This window comes from Telmatherina bonti (genome assembly GCF_933228915.1).
Source record: "Telmatherina bonti genome assembly, chromosome: 9".
Taxonomy (NCBI): Eukaryota; Metazoa; Chordata; class Actinopteri; order Atheriniformes; family Telmatherinidae; genus Telmatherina; species Telmatherina bonti.
The window spans coordinates 27,809,625-27,830,285 of NC_136627.1; the positions used below are offsets into that span (position 1 = coordinate 27,809,625).

At 37.3% G+C, this 20,661-nt stretch overlaps 1 protein-coding gene across 1 annotated transcript in view; it reads right to left on the bottom strand.

Annotated features, from left to right (window-relative positions):
- rpa1 (replication protein A1) overlaps positions 1 to 19,366 on the bottom strand; it is a gene marked incomplete at both ends in the record, with an annotated part of 22,941 nt that extends 3,575 nt beyond the window's left edge. The window contains 14 exons of the mRNA XM_079246580.1: positions 760 to 936; positions 3,477 to 3,603; positions 10,134 to 10,282; positions 10,964 to 11,100; positions 12,364 to 12,556; positions 12,896 to 12,964; positions 13,075 to 13,177; positions 14,068 to 14,182; positions 15,417 to 15,491; positions 15,655 to 15,743; positions 15,868 to 15,976; positions 16,657 to 16,735; positions 18,946 to 18,993; positions 19,337 to 19,366. Coding sequence (XP_079102706.1) covers positions 760 to 936; positions 3,477 to 3,603; positions 10,134 to 10,282; positions 10,964 to 11,100; positions 12,364 to 12,556; positions 12,896 to 12,964; positions 13,075 to 13,177; positions 14,068 to 14,182; positions 15,417 to 15,491; positions 15,655 to 15,743; positions 15,868 to 15,976; positions 16,657 to 16,735; positions 18,946 to 18,993; positions 19,337 to 19,366 — 1,500 coding nt within the window. The remainder of the gene's footprint in view (positions 1 to 759; positions 937 to 3,476; positions 3,604 to 10,133; positions 10,283 to 10,963; positions 11,101 to 12,363; positions 12,557 to 12,895; positions 12,965 to 13,074; positions 13,178 to 14,067; positions 14,183 to 15,416; positions 15,492 to 15,654; positions 15,744 to 15,867; positions 15,977 to 16,656; positions 16,736 to 18,945; positions 18,994 to 19,336) is intronic.
- Between the last annotated feature and the right edge of the window lie 1,295 nt (positions 19,367 to 20,661).

Below are 20,661 nucleotides of genomic sequence, written 5' to 3' on the forward strand. Positions count from 1 at the left end.
GGAGGAAAAAAGGCAACAGTGAAGGTAGATGAGTATATTTTATGTTTTTTTTCTTACAATTATGTGGTTGGTTTGATATAGGTGTTAGCAGATAGCCTTTGTGTTGTGGCAAAACACAGAGCTGCAGTGTACTTGCATGTAAACACGCATACACACATTTAGTAGAAGCAGATTCACAGCTTATGTTACAGCTTGTGAAAAACAACAACGTGTCAATGGGTGAGTGGTACAAAACAAAAGCAGCTTATTTCAGACGTCTGGCTGCTCAACTTCTGTTGCTGACAGAATTTGTCATTTAAAAAAATAGTCACATACAAGCTGAGGACAAATGGTCTGTATTTATGTGCATTCCTACCTTGTCTGTAAGATGAAAGCAATGAATGGAGAGCAGCAACACTAAACCCAACAAAGCTGTAACCAACCATGAAGAAAATCTAAAGTTGTCTTTACGGTGAGTTCCAGAAATGGCAGAGCTGGGTTTGACCATTTCTAAATTCAAGCGCATTTATGTTCAGGGTGATGTAGTACAAGTAAAGGGGCCATATGGAAGGCAGCACCTCTGAAAACCCCCGCAGAACTCCCCAAAGAAAAGATAGACCCCAATTTGATTAAAGAACTGACTCAAAAAATAACTTTCCCAAATATTTAGAAATGTCTGTGTATGTCTAGATGCTTGTGTATGATGTGGGTGCAAGCGTGGAACAGATAAAAGGAGAAAGAAGTCTTAGAAGCTTGAGGGAAACTATGTGAATCACTTACAGAAAGGATGAGGCGGTACTTGAAGTTGGGAAACTCTTTATCACACTTCTCACAGCGGAACATGCCATTCTGTTGGTCAACCACTTTTTTGTTGCAGTCTTGGCTTGGGCATGCCTGATAGAGGCAGTTTTCTTTGCGCAGATAGACTATGGTAGCTATGCAGGTGTAGTAATCCGCCTAAAAAAGGGAAAAGAAGACCAAAATCTATATTAGCAGGTCAGGGGTCTAATGATGTGATTCAAATGCAACTTTTACCAGATGTGGTCCTTTTGTTTTCTGGAGAATTTAACATTATAAACTTTTAAGCAAGTACATCCACAGATTAAAAACAACTTCAATTAATTTCTGACACAGACATACTGGCGAGGGAGCTGCTGCTTGTGTCATGAAGAAAACTTTGTAAATCTGCTGTATTTCCACCAAAGTATGTTGCAAGTCTCTACATGAAATAAAAAGTAACCTGGATGTGCTATAATGGCAAATGTCTCAATGTAAACAAATGGCTACACCACATATGTACTGAATTATCTAGATTAGCATCCTAAAATTTGCTTGACAAAGTCTCCCACCTCTTGCCAAGCTCCCCCAACAGAACTCCCCAAGTTAAAAGGTGTGACTCAGCTACTGTACTTCCATCCTATTAAAACAACATTATAGCTCTCTTACTAGACTTCTGATCTTCATGTACCCTCCTAAACTGGTCTGGGCTAGGCTAACTGCTTTACCCTTGTCATTCATTCAGAAGACTATTCCTGTTGGTGCTCAAGAAGAAAGAGGAATATGTTGCTGCCCTCCCTTTATAAGATGAGATGACCCGTTTTGCATCTGGATTGTTATCAGCCCGCACTAAACCTCAGATATTGGTACGTGGGGAAAAAAAATGGACTGTGAATCCCAATTTCTCACTTTCCCAGATGTTGTGTAGATGAATGAAACAAATTGGACTTCAGTTACATTTTAGAACAGAAACACTGATGCTCGACTTTATTACGGATGAAGAAACAGCCCTGATGTTTTGTAAGTGACAGCAATAAAGGAAACATTGTTCTTGTCCAACCCACTGCTGATAGCTAAACTTTTTAATGACTATTCTTATTGATCGAAAAACAATGCAGTTGTCCACTGCTGCCTTTCATGATGTCCGACTAATCAACTATGTGGCTCCCATTAGTGTGTAACTAGTCAATAAGAGGAGGAAAAGGGGACTCGTTTCTTGCTTCTGTCAGGCTTTTACAAATACTGTGTCAAGCCAGCATGAGGTGGGTGACCACTTTGTCAGAGAGGGCACAGGAGCGATGTGGAGACTTTATGACATGACCAATTAACTGGAACAGAATTTGGGTGGAAAGGTCTTAAGAAGCCTGACCCTCATTGCCCCTGTTCGCTGCATGTCTCCATACCGGAAGACAGCCTCAGGTCCACTCCTCTGTCAGAAATGGATCTCATCAAATGTCAAGAAGATGAGGAGTAGGTCTAGAGCTCCCCTACCATTATCCTTTGGGCAGAGGTATGAAAATACTAACTGGCCTTGCCCATGTCTCTGTCCGATTTCATGCTATAATACTCCAACAGAAAGCTTAGATATGCCACTGTTTTGCCAACTGTTGCATCTGGATTCTCAGCACTTTGTTCTTGATATTCACCTTGCAAGATGGTGTGTACAAGATCTTCCCATTCACTACTACACACCTGTTGCCTACTCATGGGCATGCAGACTTCTTCTCACAACCCAGGTATCCCATTTTTTGCAACATGACAAAAACAAACAGCAACTTTTCCACCAAAAATATATCAGCTTCTAATAACTTGAGCTAGCCACTTATTTATTTCTCTTAGTGTATGCAAATTTCCTATAAATCTCCACCCTTCAGGTAATCAGGATTACCTCCTACAGAAACGCATGTGAAACTTGTTGGCGGTAGTCTATCTGAGACTGTAGGAGGTGTTTTGCAAATGAAAAAGTTTTAAACAAAAAGTAATTATTGTAATTAGAACAGATCATTGAGTACTCCATAAGCAAGTTGAAATCATACTACTGTGGCTATTTTACAGATTAACATGTGCACCAGGAATATGACAGGATCACTCGCATTCCAAAGAGAAGCACAAGCCTAAAAATGATTCATTTATTCTTTTTTTTTTTTTTATTCTTTTTTTTTTTTTAAACTCAACTGAGGCTGTAAGATAATGCTTGCAACTTCTTAGCTGAGGTAATCTTCCCAACCTTTTCCTAGTATACAATAGAGGGCACTCCAGCAGTTTTAATGATCCAATTCCTAAATATACATTGCTTGCTACCGCAGTTTTTTTTTGTTTGTTTTTTTTTTACAGCTCTTGAAAAAGTTGTTCACATGTTAATGAAATATTTTCATCAGACTGATCTCACCAACAACATACACCTGGACTATAAGGCAACACAAACAATGCAGAGGGATTAATGAGCAGTGGGAGATAAAGGAACATCAGTGGGATCAGATTTTAAACACACACACCTGGTAGTGCTGCACTTTTATGAGATACGCTGACCTGATGTGTGTGCCTTGAGTTCATAAAATCAAATGCTGCTCAACTGTTAGCTCCTTCATTTTCATCGTTTGGGATTCGTCAGCAGTCTTTTGGCTAATCCTTGAATAGCTTCACAAGTCTTCCTTGAATAACAACATATCTGAAGCTACTATAATGTTTAAATGTTAAAAGAAAGCTGTGCATGTGCATACTTTGTCTCCATGTCCCAGATGCTCGGTTTTAACGTCGGACAGAGTTTTCCAGTTGGTGTTTCCTCCGCTGCGACCTTTCACCTCCGTTAGTGACTGTCCATCGATAGCGTGGCCTTCCTGGTCATACCTATGGAAATTAAAATGAGTATCAATGACTGCTGATCCTGCCCTTGTTTTAGTATAGCAAGTACAGATTTTCATTTTAGCTTTGAGCAGATACCCAACCTATTAGTTACTTCTTCAGATGTATTTTATCAATTTTTAGGAAATTAGTCACATCTTACCACATTTAGTTTTTCCTACTACACTATAGCAAAAAACAGAACTGCAACCAAGTGAAGCTCACCTTCCTCTCACAATACCATTGAGAGGCATACTGCAGACACAGCATTGCATCTTTTAAAAGACTTATTTTCCCATAATTATGCACTGATAAAAACACTGATGTCAATATTAGATTCCAATTCTGCCATTAGACTGGGTTAAATTTAAACCATGGGAATGTTTTTCAGAAGTTAATTTTATAAAATTGAATTAATACTGAAATGTTCACTTGATGTTCTAGGGAGGAAAAAAAACACTAGACAAAAAAAAAATATATCTATATATATATATATATATATATATATATATATATATATATATATATATATATATATATATATTTTTTTTTTTTTTTTTTTTTTTTTTTTTTTTTTTTTTCCCCTGGCACAGATTCTGTTTGTGTTTGTCAAAACAAGCATAGCTCATCTGAGAGAACTGAAGGCCAAAAGTGTTGTGAAATGAATCGACAACAGATGGGTCAGGGCTGTTACAGTGAGATCAGAAACCCATTTTCAACCAATAGTTGCAGTAACTTGAGAAAGACAATAGAAAGGAGAGAGCACAGCAGAAGAGCAAATTAAGCTGAGGAAAAAAAATAAACTAGTTTAAAATGGTCAAAGATCAACAGATCTTATCAATCTGCCACAAGGCAGTGTTACACAGTGGGAGGTCTGGTTGTAAATATGGACAGCATGCCTAGCTTCCCTCCCAGAAGCATGGTTAATTAGAAATTATTACCAATTAATGATTCAGACTATGGCCGAAGCAACACATGGGCTTGTTGAATTCCCACTTCTGGCAAATGTGAGCAGTTTCTTCTGTGGCTCAATCATGTACCTGCTGGTGTTTATTTAAAAAAAAAAAACAAAAAAAAAAAAACAATTCTACTATATTAATACTCCCTGTACTAAAATTTATTATTTAGACAGACGTCAAATAACACAGGTATTGATATTTTTAAAAGGCACTGCAGTGGGCAACCTCCTTCAAGAATGGACTAAAATGTCATTTAAAAATATATGCAGAGTATCAAGAGGGATGTGCAAGTTTCCATTCAACCATAATATCAATATAGTTTCCACTGTCCAGCAAGCTCATAAACAACTATACTTTGTGCTTTATCATGGCAATGACACAATATACTCGTATTTTCCATTGTGCTGTGCAAAATGAGGTTTTGTTTCTTTTAAGTTTTGGCTTAAAAACCTGGAATTCACAAATAATGTCAAAGGTCATGCCTAACATCCAGAGTTATAGTCAGCCATGCTGCCAGGTTTCAGAACTCAGTCATTTGTATCTAATGGTTATTATTTCTCTCTTATAGTGCCAGTCTGAGACTGAGGGAAGGGGTCCAACGACCAGACCTAAACAGCCACAAATTCAACCCCAACCTGCCAGCAAAAATAAAAAATACAGATACCAAATCACCACACAGAAAAGAAAAAAATTTTTTTAACACAAGCGTTGCCAAGTGCATTGTAGAGGACCAGGTTCCTGCTCATATTATGTGAACTTTAATCTCAGGCTTGTTAAAAATATTTAACATGTTGATCAACTTAACTCGTATGTTTATTTACTTCATCTTTTGTCAATTATAGCGATGAAAATTACACATGTTAAGTACACTACGCAAAGGTTGAAGTCATTTCTGTTTTTTTGTTTGTAGCACTACAGTGAGCAGTTTGAGAAGAGTATAGCTGCAAAAGATGGAGCTCAACAATTACACAGTTATTCCACATTGTGATATCTTTTCTGGAATTCTTTCATATTTTTCCATCCATGAGTTCTGATGGTAATTTGGTGGTGTTCTGACAGTGTTAAAAAAAAGTGTTTCGTTTCCTCTCTATAGAACGGAAAAATTAAATCAAGTATTGAGTGTCATCCTTACTATCAGTACTGAGTTTGAAGTTTTAGTATGGTGACAACCTTAATACCTGCACAGATTTGTATTATTGTGTCTGCTGTCATTCAAGAGCTTCAACAAAACTATTCCAAAGTGTGTATGTAATTTTTCTGCCATGACTGAACATCTCAAATGGTAAGATTAAAAAGACAACAAGTGATATACAATGTGTTACACTTAAAGGTTAAGCACAATTGTTCTGGGCATCTGACATAACATTAATTTAAAGTCATTAGAACTCAATAAATTCAACAAACCATGCTTACAGTAGCTTCTTAAAATACATACTTTTGTTTAACAATCATACAAGTACTGAAATGAAATGGTGCAGAGAAAAACTGGGATTCTGGGAAATGGATGAAAACAGTTTTAGTTTGGACAGATAGCATGCAACTATCAGCTGTAGATGGCAAATCCATGTTTAGAGTGGAGCATGGTTGGTAAACCCAACTACACCAAGTCAAGTTTGTATGTACATGCCACAGGCATGTCAAATCTGTATGTCGCTAAACAAGGACAGTACAGGAGCAGAAACATTTCTGAAGCAGCAGCATGAAGGAATAAAAGGGAAAACTCTCAGTGTTCTCAGCTCCAGGCAAAGACTCTCATGCTTGAGCAGAGGCCGGTAAACATACTACAAATACAACCACTCCATCTTGTGTGTGACATGTTAAAAGCTTCATCTGTGGTGACATGCTGGCAAAGACAAGATCTGCTGCAACTTTCCACAATTACACCTTAACATGCAAACAGCGACTGATAAATAGCTCATAATCCTCATAATTTAGGTTGATGTTGGATTCTCATGCAGACAAGCTTGCAAACTTGCATTTGGGTTTTTCCATTCATTGCTTGCATCACACCTAAATGTGTAATTGTAACCCCATCAATCAATTTTACTTACACACACATACACACACACCCAAAGCCCTTCTCCCATCCTTGGTGGTGTCATGTACTCCCAAGAATGACCACACTCTTGTCTTCAGGACTGATAATTAAAACTTCAATTTCGTCCTGCTAAAGCTGTAGGGAATTCTCTGCCAGTGACAACTTTATATCTAAAATACAGTTTATACAGCAATGTAAAGCTGCATATTATCAGCATAGCTGTGAAAATCAATGCTAACCTCACCCTATCTTAGAGCACAGAAATGATCTGGCTTTGGTTCCCATATGGACTTGTGGCCCTGACAATATCAATGATTAAACTGGAAAACATTTTAAATATGCAAAATTGGCATCGCAAACCATCAGCATTGCAAACAGAACAAAAAAAAGAAAAACAAGGATTCATTTCAAGTATGATATTCTGGTTAAATTTCCTTAAAAACCAGCTTATAGCAAAATATCTTTGTTAACTCTAAGGTACAAGTTTTGTTATCTAAAGGCTGACCTTCCATTTCCATTCATCAAATGTTGCAATACTCAGCAGCCAACAAGAAAAAGAGACAGTTTTGAGAGGCTGTGCACACAGTAATAAGTAAGAAAAGAATGCCTTTGATGACCAAGCACACTTCTTTATGGCAATCAAAGCCCCAGACAGAAGCAGTCTCCACAACCAGGACAATGTCTTAACAACAGCTCAGGATTAACTCATGGTCCACCACAGGTAGCATAATGTAATGTGAAAAACCTGCAATGTCTTCAGACTCCAATCAGTCTTCTGTTCAGCTGCTGACGTAACATTTATGTCATAAATACATTTTGCTGATAACTTACCACTTTTTTGTTATCATTCCAGCTCACAATGCAATGAAACATTTCATTAACACACTCTACACACCAATGAAAATTTGTGCGCAATAGAATCCAGGGAAAGCGCTTGTTTGCTTCTTGACTTGCATAATTACTACCCTAACTATGTGCCACGTCTCTGAAAGTAGAAGTCAAAATGTGGAAGGGAAAAAAAAAAAATACTCAGCTTGTGCATGTTACTAACATAATGGTGAATTTGTGATGTTGATTGCGTTCGTCACTAACAATAAACCTTACAAAGATTTAAGAAAAGAAAAAAAAAAAGTGACTTCCCTGGTTGGTCATATGGGGAAAGACAGCCTGACCATCTTTTAATGTGCTGTTGCCATCTAATGGACATGTATATCTGCACAGTTGAATGTAAGTGTTGGCTTCATATAGTTAGCAGCTATGCGTAAGTCAGCTCAAAAAGACAAAGCCAATGTAGAGTCATATTTATCCCAGGTTAACCAAAAACATGTATTAGTGCTTACCAAGACATCCTTAGAATATATATATATATATATATATATATAAGTGAAAAAAACATAATTAAAGCCATTCCTTTTCAGTAAGATTAATTACCAAGTCATTATAGAGCTTCACATCAGCTATTCATATGAGCACACTCACAACTACTGAGCAGCACCACTGCATCAGTTGAAGACAACAGCCCACCAAGGATAGTCTATTCATTTGGAAAAAGTCCCAGAGGTATGCACCAAAACACAATCAAATTAAAATGTCTCTGCAGGAGTAAAGCAATAATGTTTCAGCACCCTTGACTGCAGTTGAAGGTCAAGTTTTTTTTTTTTTATTCCTGTGCTCTTTTTTTCCCCACATTTTTTTTATTATACACTTCACATCTTATGGGACAAGGATGCAAACACATTAATCATCTTAGGGTCCAATGAAACATGTAGCATGTAATGTGAATATGGCAGTCCTAAAATGAAAACTAACATTAACAATGTGTTATATTAATTTAGATAAGACCTCAAAATAAGGTGAAATGACAAAACATTTGTTAAATAAACATTTCATGACAAAATCATTTTTTGTTTTACAGATTAACTTGAATTGAGAGTTATGAATCAAGTCTGGCTTCCTTCAATTTATGACTATGACTGACTTCAAAACCTACATGAATACACTGCCCAAGTTTTGTTACTTCTGGCTGTCAGTATGAGTGACAAAGTAGAGAACATTAAACCTAAGAGGAACGAGTAAAAAAAAAAAAAAGTCTTAATGGGAACTTAATGGTGTGCAGGTAGATGAGAGTATGAGTTTCTTTCATTGTAATACCTTCTTTATGCAGTTTTAATGTCATTATAACAAAAGACCCAACAGCCGCTTTTACCAGAATTTATTGCTAAAAATTAGCTTACAAAGTATGATGAAAAAGTATGAAAGGCATCTCATTTAAACAGCTGCTTTTCTGATTTGACTCCGTCACCTGCTAAGCAGTCACATTTCACTGCTTTGTGTACTCACGGCAACATTTTTTTAAGGTAGAAGAAAAGACTCCCCTGAACTTGTCTCAAAGTAAATCACAACTACTGCCTTGTTTCATGCAGCATTGCAGTCTCTAACTGGTACTGGGAGGAAAATAAGTTAAACCATTTGTATTGACGTGATTGGACCTTCACACACAAACACAGCCACTTGAATTTATGTCAAAGGGGAAGAGTAAGACATGGTTTGCTTAAGCAAGACTTATAAAGTGGACCTATCAGTCCATATGTCACAGTGCTGGCGTAAGGTTAAATCACAGCCTCCACCCTGCCAGCCCACAAGAGTAGACCCTAATCTATCAATCGTGTGCCAACATGTGCCACTTTACAGAGTAAACTAACAAAACAGCATTAACTAAATAAGGCATTTTAAAAGAAGCCATCTCTCACACAGACACGCATAGAATGCATAATTATTTTTGTCATGGTATACACTAGGGAAGAGAAATAATTTAAGAAATGAAAATTGGAGCAACTGGCAAATGCAGCAAAAGAAAAAAGAGGAACAAAGTACAGAGGATCAAGTTTTTTCTTTTTAAACAGGAAAAAAATAAATAAAAAGGCAAAACTTCAAAGAATAAATTGGGTTATTGTACTATCTAACACATTCGTGTAACTACAGAGTAATGCATACAACTGCAAGCATACATACACACTGTCATTTTCAAAGTAATGTGTAGCTTGGCCAATTTCTACCTAATCCTATGTGTTTAAGTGAAGACAAACATAACAGTGCACACACTGGGGGAAGAGAAATGCTCCAATCAACATAATCACACAGGAATGAGTCTGGATTTAATTTCATTTGGAAAGGAGATTAGAAGCAGGAAAAAATGCATTTCCACAGATTAAATATGGTTTCCATTTATATGCAGTGCTTCACTGAAGCACCCCCCCCCCCCCCCCCCCCCCACATTGTACCTAATGGGGGAAAGCTAATCTTGATAATGAGAATCTGAACATGCACTCTTGCAACTTAGGAAATGGGAACCTGCCATATAAATGTGCTCAGTTTTTAGATTCTAATGGTTTTATCAATGAGCAATAGGTGACACTGTGGTGGATGAAAAACATCCTGGGTGCCTTGTTTAACACCTGCTACATAAGAGTCTGTGTACATCTGACAGAATATGAGGTAGAAATTCCGGCACCAAATGAATAAACATTAGATACACCTACCAGCCCCTAAGCTTGTATGCTTCTGGGATATCGGGGTTGATCATCAAGGTGCTGCTGAAGGATGCAGAAAGGGATCGGCCTCCAAAGTCGGAAAGCTTCGCGCCCTTAATGGCCACAATGGGCTGCCCCGAGGCATCAAACTTTTCTGCCTAAAGAAAGCAAAGACACAAATTGGCATTCAAATGACCAAGTTGTTTTTTTCTTTTGTAAACTTATTTTCTATTTTACAAATCAAGAAAAAATATATGGATATTAAACGGTACAGCAAAATCACGGTGTAGTGTCTACCTTGGTTTTAAAGTCATGGTTTTTCTTCTTTACAGTAAGGAAACAAATGGAAAGCGAGGATAAAAATGTAACGGGGACCAAACCTAAAACTGGCCACAGTAACGTTTCCAATAAGATTTTACAAATAGAATTTATTTAAAGTCTTGGTAAACACATCAAGGAGCAACCAGAATATTTTTCATGCTGCGGCGTGACATTGACAATGCTGTGCACATCGCAAACAACTTTTTCGGGACATTTAAAAAATAACTTTTTCCTGTCCATAACAGTGTAATACTGTGTAATACAATGAGCCATAAATTTAAAAAACATGACTGCAGTTTGGTTATGTTTAGTCAGTAATTTTAAGTGTGTTCATTTATAAGAAACAAAGTGCAGATTGTTCGCCTTCTGACATCTACCACTAAATACAATAAAGCCAAATAAAAAAAAAGCTTTATAGAAGCTTAATTATTCCAACAAACTTGTTATTGGTCTCCATAAAAAAGTAAACAAGGTCCAGATACAGAACCTGTGCTGCAATGTACTTTGTCTTTACTCACCTCTTCTCCCCACAGCGTCACAGTCACCAACTTCCCTGACATGTCCATGAGATGAAGTGTTCTCTTCGATACTTCGCGGTTAGACTTGGTTGTGAGGCGAGTCACCTCGTCTACACTCTTGCACACACCAATTACATCTGTAATCAAAAATAAATCTGTGTTACACAGTAAACATGTACTTTATTTGTCTACAACCACCGAATTCTCAGCTTACATTTGTATCACGTATCCTCATATTCTTGAAAATATGGTGGGTTTGTGAGGTTTTGCCACAATGAAAGCTACTCTGGGAAACTTTTAGTCCACTTACAGTTGCATGATTTAAATAAGAAATTCATATTATATATTTCTTAAACTATAATGTCATACACAGTCTCAAGACATGGTGCAAATGTGCAGCCAATCAGTTGTTTTCATGCCACATTTCCATAAGTTGCTTGAGAAGCTAAAGTTAGACCAGAAGAATGACTGAATGTGGAACTTAGGAAAGCAAGATATGTCAGACAGGACTTATAGTTATCCTAAAAAAAGCCACCCAAGTGATGACAGGGAATACATTAAAATGCAAGTGCAATCTGCCAGTTTGGCACCAAATAGATCTGCTTGTTTAGCTGTTCCAAGCAGTCAACTGTGCTAATTCCATTAAATAAAAGAAAAAAAAGAAAAAACACACTTAATCTTCTAATTTATGTAGATTCTGATAGTTTTCAAGTCTTATAGTTACAATTTAATCAATACTTTTTAATGTCAATAATTTATTTAATATTATTTATAATACTTATATGTGTTCATAAACAAAGTGGTGCTACTGGTGGGTGCTATTCAAAATTTTAGAGTTTGATCTGTTTTCCGCAAGAAAACATTCCTGATGCAGCTGCTTCTTCACGGCAGTGAACAGAAGCCAGCAAGAAAGCTTTATCTTTCTTGCTAATAAAGATTCTGATAGTGATCTTATTTTATTTGCTTTATTTATTTTTTATGTTAGTAACATGTTGAATTAATCTCCAGTTTCTTTAATTTTTTTTTTAAACCTGACAGTACTGCAAAGAATTGTGATACAAATGAATGCCAGACAATATGGAAAGTTGTGATTTATGTATATTTTTCAGCTACATCACTCAGCCCTACATATAATAACTTTGATCTCTACTTATAACTGACTCTTAACCCACCAAGTCCCCCTCAACAAGGGGTGGGAAACGCTAGTCCTTGAGGGCTACAATCCTGGAAATGTTAGTTTTCCTGCGGCAACACGCAAGGACTCAAACTTAATTAGCAGACTTGTGCAGAGCAAGAGGTGCACACGCCTGACCTAACAAATACCAGTACTTCAGACCATCATCACTTCAGACCATGTGGTGGACTGAAGTCAGAAAAGCCTGGGCATATGAGCTCCTTACCAACGATGGCATCTTTGTCTCTGTTCTCCAACTCTCCAATAGAGACAAAGTCACATTGCACCATTGGAACATCACAGCTGTCCTCACAGGGGATAATGGTGGACTCGCCATTCAGTGTCATCTCATAGTCATTTTTCAATGATGAGTACTGCTTGTTGGCAATCTTCAGAGAGCCCTTTGAGATGTAGTAGACCTGGTTCCAACAGATGGATGAAGCACATGTTAATCAGAGATCTGGGGAGCATTTCACCTGACTGAACAGTACACACAAGACAGGACTTCAGACAGCGGGGGGTTGGGGGTTTGGGGCAAGGGGAGATCAACAAAGGCTGGCAGATGATCATAAGCTGCTTATTGTATTGGTACAGTGCAGCCAGATGACTCATTCATAGAGTCTGTGGTTTAACTCTCAAAGTACTGGCAGCTGCTGATAGAAGAGTATGGTGCCAAATCTGCTTTAAACAGCATGAAGAAAGGCAGATTTGGCAGATAATTAGGACATATTGAATAAATATCTGAAGGAAAATCTCACCTTGCCAATCTCAATTAGACTATAGAATTTATCCACCTCTTGGTTAAAACCAGTGACTCGGATTTCTCCCTGTAACAGACGACACAATCACGTCAATAATCTGGCAAGACAAAGAACCTACACTTGAAACTTGAGGAATTTTTAGTTAATTATCACAACAAAAAGGACTATGCTCTTACACTCTCATCTACAATCTCCATGGAAAAGAGCTTGCCATCACCCCGGGAGTTGCTCCATGTGCGAATGGCGCTCTTGTTGGTCACACGGGCACGAATTGTCCACCTGTTTAAAAGAAAAAAGTCAGCACTTGATAAAAATAAAAAGCTCATGAGTTTAGAATGTCAAGGTTATATACAGTATGCGTGTAGACAACCATTCATTTAGCGACTCGAGGTGTTAATAGTCTGCCCTCTGGCGCTTATTTGGCATGACTCAGCATAATCCTGAACCAACACCATTTACTTGTTCTGTCTGTATATGATCAATTTTAATAACTAGTTATTTTGAGTTTTATTTAATCATTTTTAAAGCATAGTAAGTACCATTAATCTAGCAATGGCATTTGTCATCAGAATGGAGTCGTAGGTATAATTATCAGTAATATCTGTCTTTAGCCAATCCTCTGTGAGAAGGATCTCTGCAGTTTAATTGCATGACCATGTCAGCTCTCGCCAGTTTTAGCAACAAATGTTTTAGACAGATACACACTGGTATCAGTGTATTTACATACAACTATCATTTCATGGTAGATTTTTACAAAAGACAACCTGAGACAAATCTTGTTGGATGCAACAGCTGCACTCATTAAACAGAGGAGGTCAAAATATCAAGTTTCTGCATTTAAATAATTAAAAACATCTGATTAAAAAAATAAATAAATAAATAAATAAAAAAAAAAAAAAAAGAGAAATGTAATGAAAATTAATAAACGTCAAACCACATTGGTATTTGTTTACTTAAGTTCCTTTTGTTTTTAATAGATGTAAATATGTCTCGATAATACAATAATCTCAAGCAAAAGTAAAAAAGCGTCCCCTTGGCGGGGTGACTATATAGGATTCCACTGAATTATAGAGTGGTGGCAAACTCTTTATTTCTACTTTGTTATGTGCAGTAATGCATCTTTAATGAGAGACTTTTGAAATTCCCTGATGTCTGAGAAACATACTCACTTGGACTGATAGGGGTTGAGGCTGGCAATTGGCACAACTTTGGAGCTGCCCCCCGGGGTACTGAGCAGAGCAGGAGGAGCCTTCTTCCCCAAGTCTCTGTTCAAACCTCTGTTCACTGCTTGAGGAATGAAGAAAAAATAAAAATAAATGATCCACGAAGAGCACTGATGGAGAGGAGTCAAAAAAGAGGCACATACATTATTCATCACAGACAAATTACCAAAATCCAATTTCTTTGGATTGCAACTGCCTGATTACTGTAATTATGTCACTATATGAGGGAAGTTGCATCAAAGGAAAATAGCGATCAACTTAAAGTAAATTTACCACTCCCGACTTGGGACTTGCAAACAGGAGAGACTTGAACACGAAACCAATATTATCAAACCAAGTTTTGGTGAGAAGTTTGATTCACATTTCACAGAATTAGGGCAAAGTGTGAAACGCTATAACAAACTGGAGCTGCTCTTCCCCTAGAGATACACTGCCTGACTGAGATTTTCCATTTGAACAAGCACTGCACATTTGATTTGTGTGCATCTCACGTGGCGGATTAGAGTTCAAAGTGTCCACTTTAGTCCTCCCGTTTTGCCAACCACTGCACTTCTGGTAATTAAGCCCCCAGATCAAGCAACGCGCACAGAGAATTGAACAATGACTCTGCTGATGAGGAGGGTGGTTGCCACAACCTCAATTCCCAAGTGGCAGATTAGGAGGATGAATACCTGCTATGACACACGCAAGAAGACCGCAAAACCGTTCTGACAGCTGAATTTCATGTTGCTCCTAGTTAAGTTATTAGCAGTACTGTGATCATCTGCTCATCTTTGATGCAGATATCTAACAGTGTTTCACAAATGTATGCATTTGTTGAGCTAATCTAGTGTCTGCAATCATGTTCTTTTAAAAAATAAAATCCCTCGTAAATTCAGAATAACACAGAGAAAATCCAATTAATGGCATACATAGGAAGAGACAAACAACACCAGTACATACAGAAGCAGTTCATGATGCCAAGCACTGACAGGAAACTCTATGGATTGGTGTCAATTTTGTGAGTCAAGCACTACAGGTGGGAAAACTCTCCCAAGATGATTTAAAGTAGCTAGAATTTTTTTTTATTTTTTTTTTATATATATAAATGAAGTTATACATTTATTTGTATGGGTCAGTTATGAAACTTACTAATGAATGAATAAATGTTATACTATCAGGAAGAGAAAAATGGCGCCATCTGGTGGACACTGAACTACTTTTCTGACTAAAATAAGCTAAAGAAAACCATTTAAATTCTGAAGTCTACTCACTTGGAGTCATGTTCAGTAGTTACAACAGAAGCACAAGCTCACCTTCATTTTTATTTTGTGGCTGCAGTGGAGGTCTGTTTTCTGGGACTCGGGCAGGCTGTTGGCTTTTACTCTGACCTGCAAGGAGGACTTAACGTTAGCACTGGCCTGTAGCAACACCATGACTCATTATGTCTGACTTAGACAGTTTTCAATGCCAGTCTCACTTTTACACATATAACATTTATACATGCAGCCAAGATATGCTGCACCATTAATGATGTGCATTTTGGAAATTTACCCTCAATGAAAGGTGTAGGTTCTCCTATTTTATCTGCAAACTCTCCAGCAGGTTTGATGACATCAATTTCCAGAATGATTACCACTCGCCTGTGGCAGGAGAGAAGAACCATAAATACACATTTGGGATTTAGTCTATTCTCATTTAGCTTTTGAAAAATGGTTTAAAATATTATTTACAGAATTTAAAACAAAAGAAAAAAAGTTTGAGTACCTGCCATCCTTCAACATATTTGTCACATGTTTCTTGAGAATACAGATGCAATTTGGAGCCAAAATGTTCTCTTCAGCCATGCAATTCAGTTGAGTGGAGAGCATGAAGGCTGTAAACAAGCAGACAAGATAAAAAGGAAAAAAAAAACAATGCAAGTAAGATCTCAAAAGTTGTTCTGTCAGCTATGTGGCCTCTTTAAATATATAGTTAAGCAGTAGACAGAATATGAAATAAAATCAAGAAAGCCTGTAAGAATCTGTGTCACGATATTTCAAAAGCAATTGAAGTGATCTTCTATCTTTTATCTCAAGCAGGGGGGCCCAAAGTTGGTCCTTGAGGGGTGCTGTCCTGCAGGTTTTTGATGGATCCTTGTTCCAAAACACCTGGCTTGCATTAAACGGATCCAACAGCAGATGAAGTTCTGCACAGTCAGTGATTAGTTTGAATCAGGTGTGTTGGACAGGGATACGGAGAAAACTTGCAGGATAGTGGCCCTCGGGTCCCAGAGCTGGGCACCCCTGATCTAAAGTTTGGCCATATGGTGGAATGTCTTCCTTAAAATCTAAATGTAATACTTTCTCTTATGAATCTGAATCAGATTCATAAGAGATTCCTATATCATATTTATTAGATTTCTTTTATTTTTAAATTGTCGAATTTCAAGTTCATTGATATTTAAATATTTTTAACCCTTAAAATGTGTGTGAGAACTTAAGAAAATCAACAAGACACTGGTGAAGCATATGTAAAGCACCAGTAAAAAACACAAGTACATAACACCAAACTTACATGACAGGGTGTGCCGTCCATCACTCATCATCACCCGGTACCGAGGAGGCCCATTTCCTCCCTCAATCTTGCGAATATTCTGAAACAAATTCATATATTCCTAAATAACATGAAATGTTTTCCTGTTCACATAATATCACAGGCATCTGTCAAAGCGTGGTATGCAGTTTTAAAATCTCTCATCATAAGAAAGATCTTGATAAATACACACACTCATTCACACATATAGACACAAACATACATATATTTTTTTTTAATACTTGAGTAACAACTGTAGAAATACTAACATGTTAACAACAGGAAACTCAATAGGAGACTCAGTTTGGCTTTAAAACACGACACAGCACTGAGTCAGATTTAATAAAAGTATTCAACGACATTCTCTTGGCAAATGACTGAGATGAATATACTATTCTTATTTTATTGGATTTGACAGCAGCTTTTGACACTGTAGATCACAACACTTTAGTGGCTCGGTTATGACACTTAGGCTATCTGTGGTACTGCATTGGAGTGGTTCAATTCTTATTTGTCTGACAGAAGTATGACCGCGAGTTTTGGAAATGTTGAATCCAGTTCTGCTCCACTTCCTTATGGGAAGGGGTTGATTTTAGGGCCCCTGCTTCCTTTTTTTTTTTTTGTATTTACTGCCCCAGGGATCAATCTTGGAAGTCGAGCTTTTTCTATATTAGACAGCTGGCTAACGTAAAACCTTTCCTTGCACAGCAGCACTCTGAAACAGTAATGGATGCCTTCATTACATCTCGTCTGGATTACTGTGCCAGTCCTCCCTCGCACGTCTCCAGTTGGTGCAAAACGCAGCTACACGCCTCCTAACTGAAGTACCGTATTTTGCAGGCCACAAGGTGCACTACATCATAAGGTGCAGCCTCAACTACAGAGTATATGTTTTGTCTTCAGGTCACACATAAGGCGCTCTGCGTTAATGGCCGCCTGCTAAGAAGAAAGTAAAACAAAGATGAAAACAAAACGGTGAGTTTGATTGAACTTCATTCAAAACAGTACAGCTACTTATTTTAAAATATACATTTTTAATCAGTCTGCTGTACCAAATCCGTCAAAGTCCTCATCTTCTGTGTCAGAATTGAACAGCAGGACAATTTCGCCATCAAGCAGAGCGGATTCTCTCTCTTCGTTGTCAGAGTCTGTGTCGTTGCTGGCTGGATGTTTAGCAATGATAACGGTTTTTGTGAAGGCCCGGACAACAATCAATAGAGATATGTTAAAGGTAGGCGACTCCGGTCCTCGAGTGCCACAGTCCTGCAAATGTGAGGAGTTTCCCTGCTGAATCACACCTGGCACACATCAGACCTAATTAGCAGACTTGTGGAGAGCTTGACATACTGCACAAGTCTGCTGATAAGCCATTGATTTGAATCAGGTGTGTTGCAGCAGGGAAACTCCTAACATTTGCAGGATATATTTCCCCTTGGGGATGAATAAAGTATCTTTGATCTTGACCTTGACTGTGGCACTCGAGGACTGGAGTTGCCTACCCTTGTGTTAAGCCCAGGCATCCACAATCCATTCACATACGGTGGTGTAACTCACCCATTGTTTTTAAATCTTTAAATGGTCGGGCCTCTCCTTCTCCTGTTGGCCTTCTCCTCCCCACACTCCTGCTCAGTGTCTCAGGTCAGCTGACCTGCTGCTCCTGAATGTACCGAGGTCCAAAGAGAAGCTCAGAGGGAACAGAGCTTATTCAGTTGCCTGTCCGAAGCTGTGGGATGAGCTTCCCCTCCACATTAGACAAGCTTCCTCACTGTCCCTTTTTAAAACTTACCTTAAAAGCCATTTTTATTCCTTGGCCTTTAAGCCAGCGCAAGATTGCTTCTGGTCAGTGTGTTATACTTTGGTTTTGATTGGTTAGTTTTAATTATTGGGTTTATTTTGTTTTAATTTCTTATTTCTTGTATGACCTATTGTTTTATTGTTTTATTTCTTTGTCTTAACCATTTATTCTGTTGTTATTTTGGCTGATTGTGTGCAACACTTTGTTTCAGATCCTGTTTTTTTTTTGTTTGTTTTTTTTGTTTGTTTTTTTTTTTTTTTGTTTTTTTTGTTTTATGTTTTTGTTACATGGCTTTATAAATAAAGTTGAGGAAAATGTTTAATGGTTTACTTCCATCTTCACATAGTATCACACTTAACTGATCCATACTTGATTTCACAAGTTGACAAAATGTGGATCAAGCCAAGAAGGAAGTGACAAAACATATAGCAATGTTGCAGACAAAGTTAAATCAAAATGTCATCGGGATTACTCACCACCAACTGAAGCACTGCATCGCTGGTAGCCGTGCCATTTGCAAGAGCCTAAAAACAAAACAAAGACGCTCGCTTTTTAATTGTTTCCTTTAAATCACGGCAACTTTCTCCAAACGCTAAATCAACCATTTATAATCAGCGACCACACAAATTTTTATTCTTGCTAAAATTGTCAGTTAACAAACGTTTAAAAAATATTAAACATAAAGCTATCGTCGGTAACTTATTGATTTTAGATGGAAAAAGGGTGCAAACATATAAGCAAATGACTGATTGCTAGCTACAACAGCCATTGACTACTAGAAGGTAATGCACACAGGAATATCAAACGTCGGCTGGTCTCAAAATACACAATTTAGCGTTATAGTTTCTCAAATTCAATTTGCCTTACCTCAATGGCGCCTTCTGTGAGTTTTGTCATGGCTGTGAAATGCTCAATTCGCCACAAAAACAACTTTTCTGGAACGTCTGCTCAGTGAACAATCTGATGCTGACAGTGACTTGTGAATTATGTCTGTGGCGCCAAAGACTGGGAAGACGCGCGCGCCAAGAGTTGAATGAAGCACGAGTTTCCGTTTCCGTTCACAGATCTGACTTCAGTTGTCCGTCGCGTCGCAACATGAATTCACAAGCAGCAACCTTGCCATAAATCTGACCGGAGACCAGTGGAACTTTTCTCAGCGCCAAACCAAATACTTTACGTCACGCGGTTTTTAAGGTGCGTTCAATGGCAGATGCGAATAGGATACAAAATACTTCATTTGGTGACACATATATATAGATAGATAGATATAGATAAATATAGATATAGATGTATAGATATATATACAGTATATATTGTATTTCCAACTTCGTAATATATTTATATTTGTAAATGTGTGACGCCCCTTTCACATTCTTGGATTACTTTTTTTTTTTTTTTTTTTTTTTTTTTTAAATCTTGGAGAGTGGCACTGAGGAGGCTGATACTTCAGTGTGCATTGCCTAATAATAATACTATTATTATTATTATTATTATTATTAATAATAATAATAATAATAATAATAATAATAATAACAATAATAATAATAATCCAGCAACCCTGAATTGGATTAAGCGGCTAGGAAAACGAATGACTGAATGAATAAAAATAATAATGATAATAATAATAACAACAACAACAATAATTATGATGATAATAATAATAGTAAAAATGATAATAATAATAATAATGATAATAATAATAATGATCTTGATTTTTTAACATTTATATAAATGTTATGCTTACCTTTTTAAAACTGATTTCATGTCTACATATCAGCACATATTTGGTTAATTTCTGGTTAAACAGTCAAACTTGGTCATCTTGAAAGTTGGGGGGTATTTAGAAAGTGCAGAGAGGGGACAAATGCAAATTATCTCTTGTGCATTAATTCTATGTCTGCATACCATATTGTGAATATTTATATCAGCAGAAAAGCTTCCTCTAATGCAGTGGTTCTCAAACTGGGGGTCAGGACCCCTATCTGGGTCACAGGATAAATTGCAGAGGATCACCAGATTGTTATAAAAAAATGTATAGCCTATATTTATCAAATAAATTTGGGATTGTCACCGGGCCTGTCATAATTAAACCATTAACACAGACATAAATCTCTAAAGATTAGCACCCTTATTTTTCACATATTAACCTATATACATTAACCCATGATGCTGCCATCTTGCAGCTGTCCTCT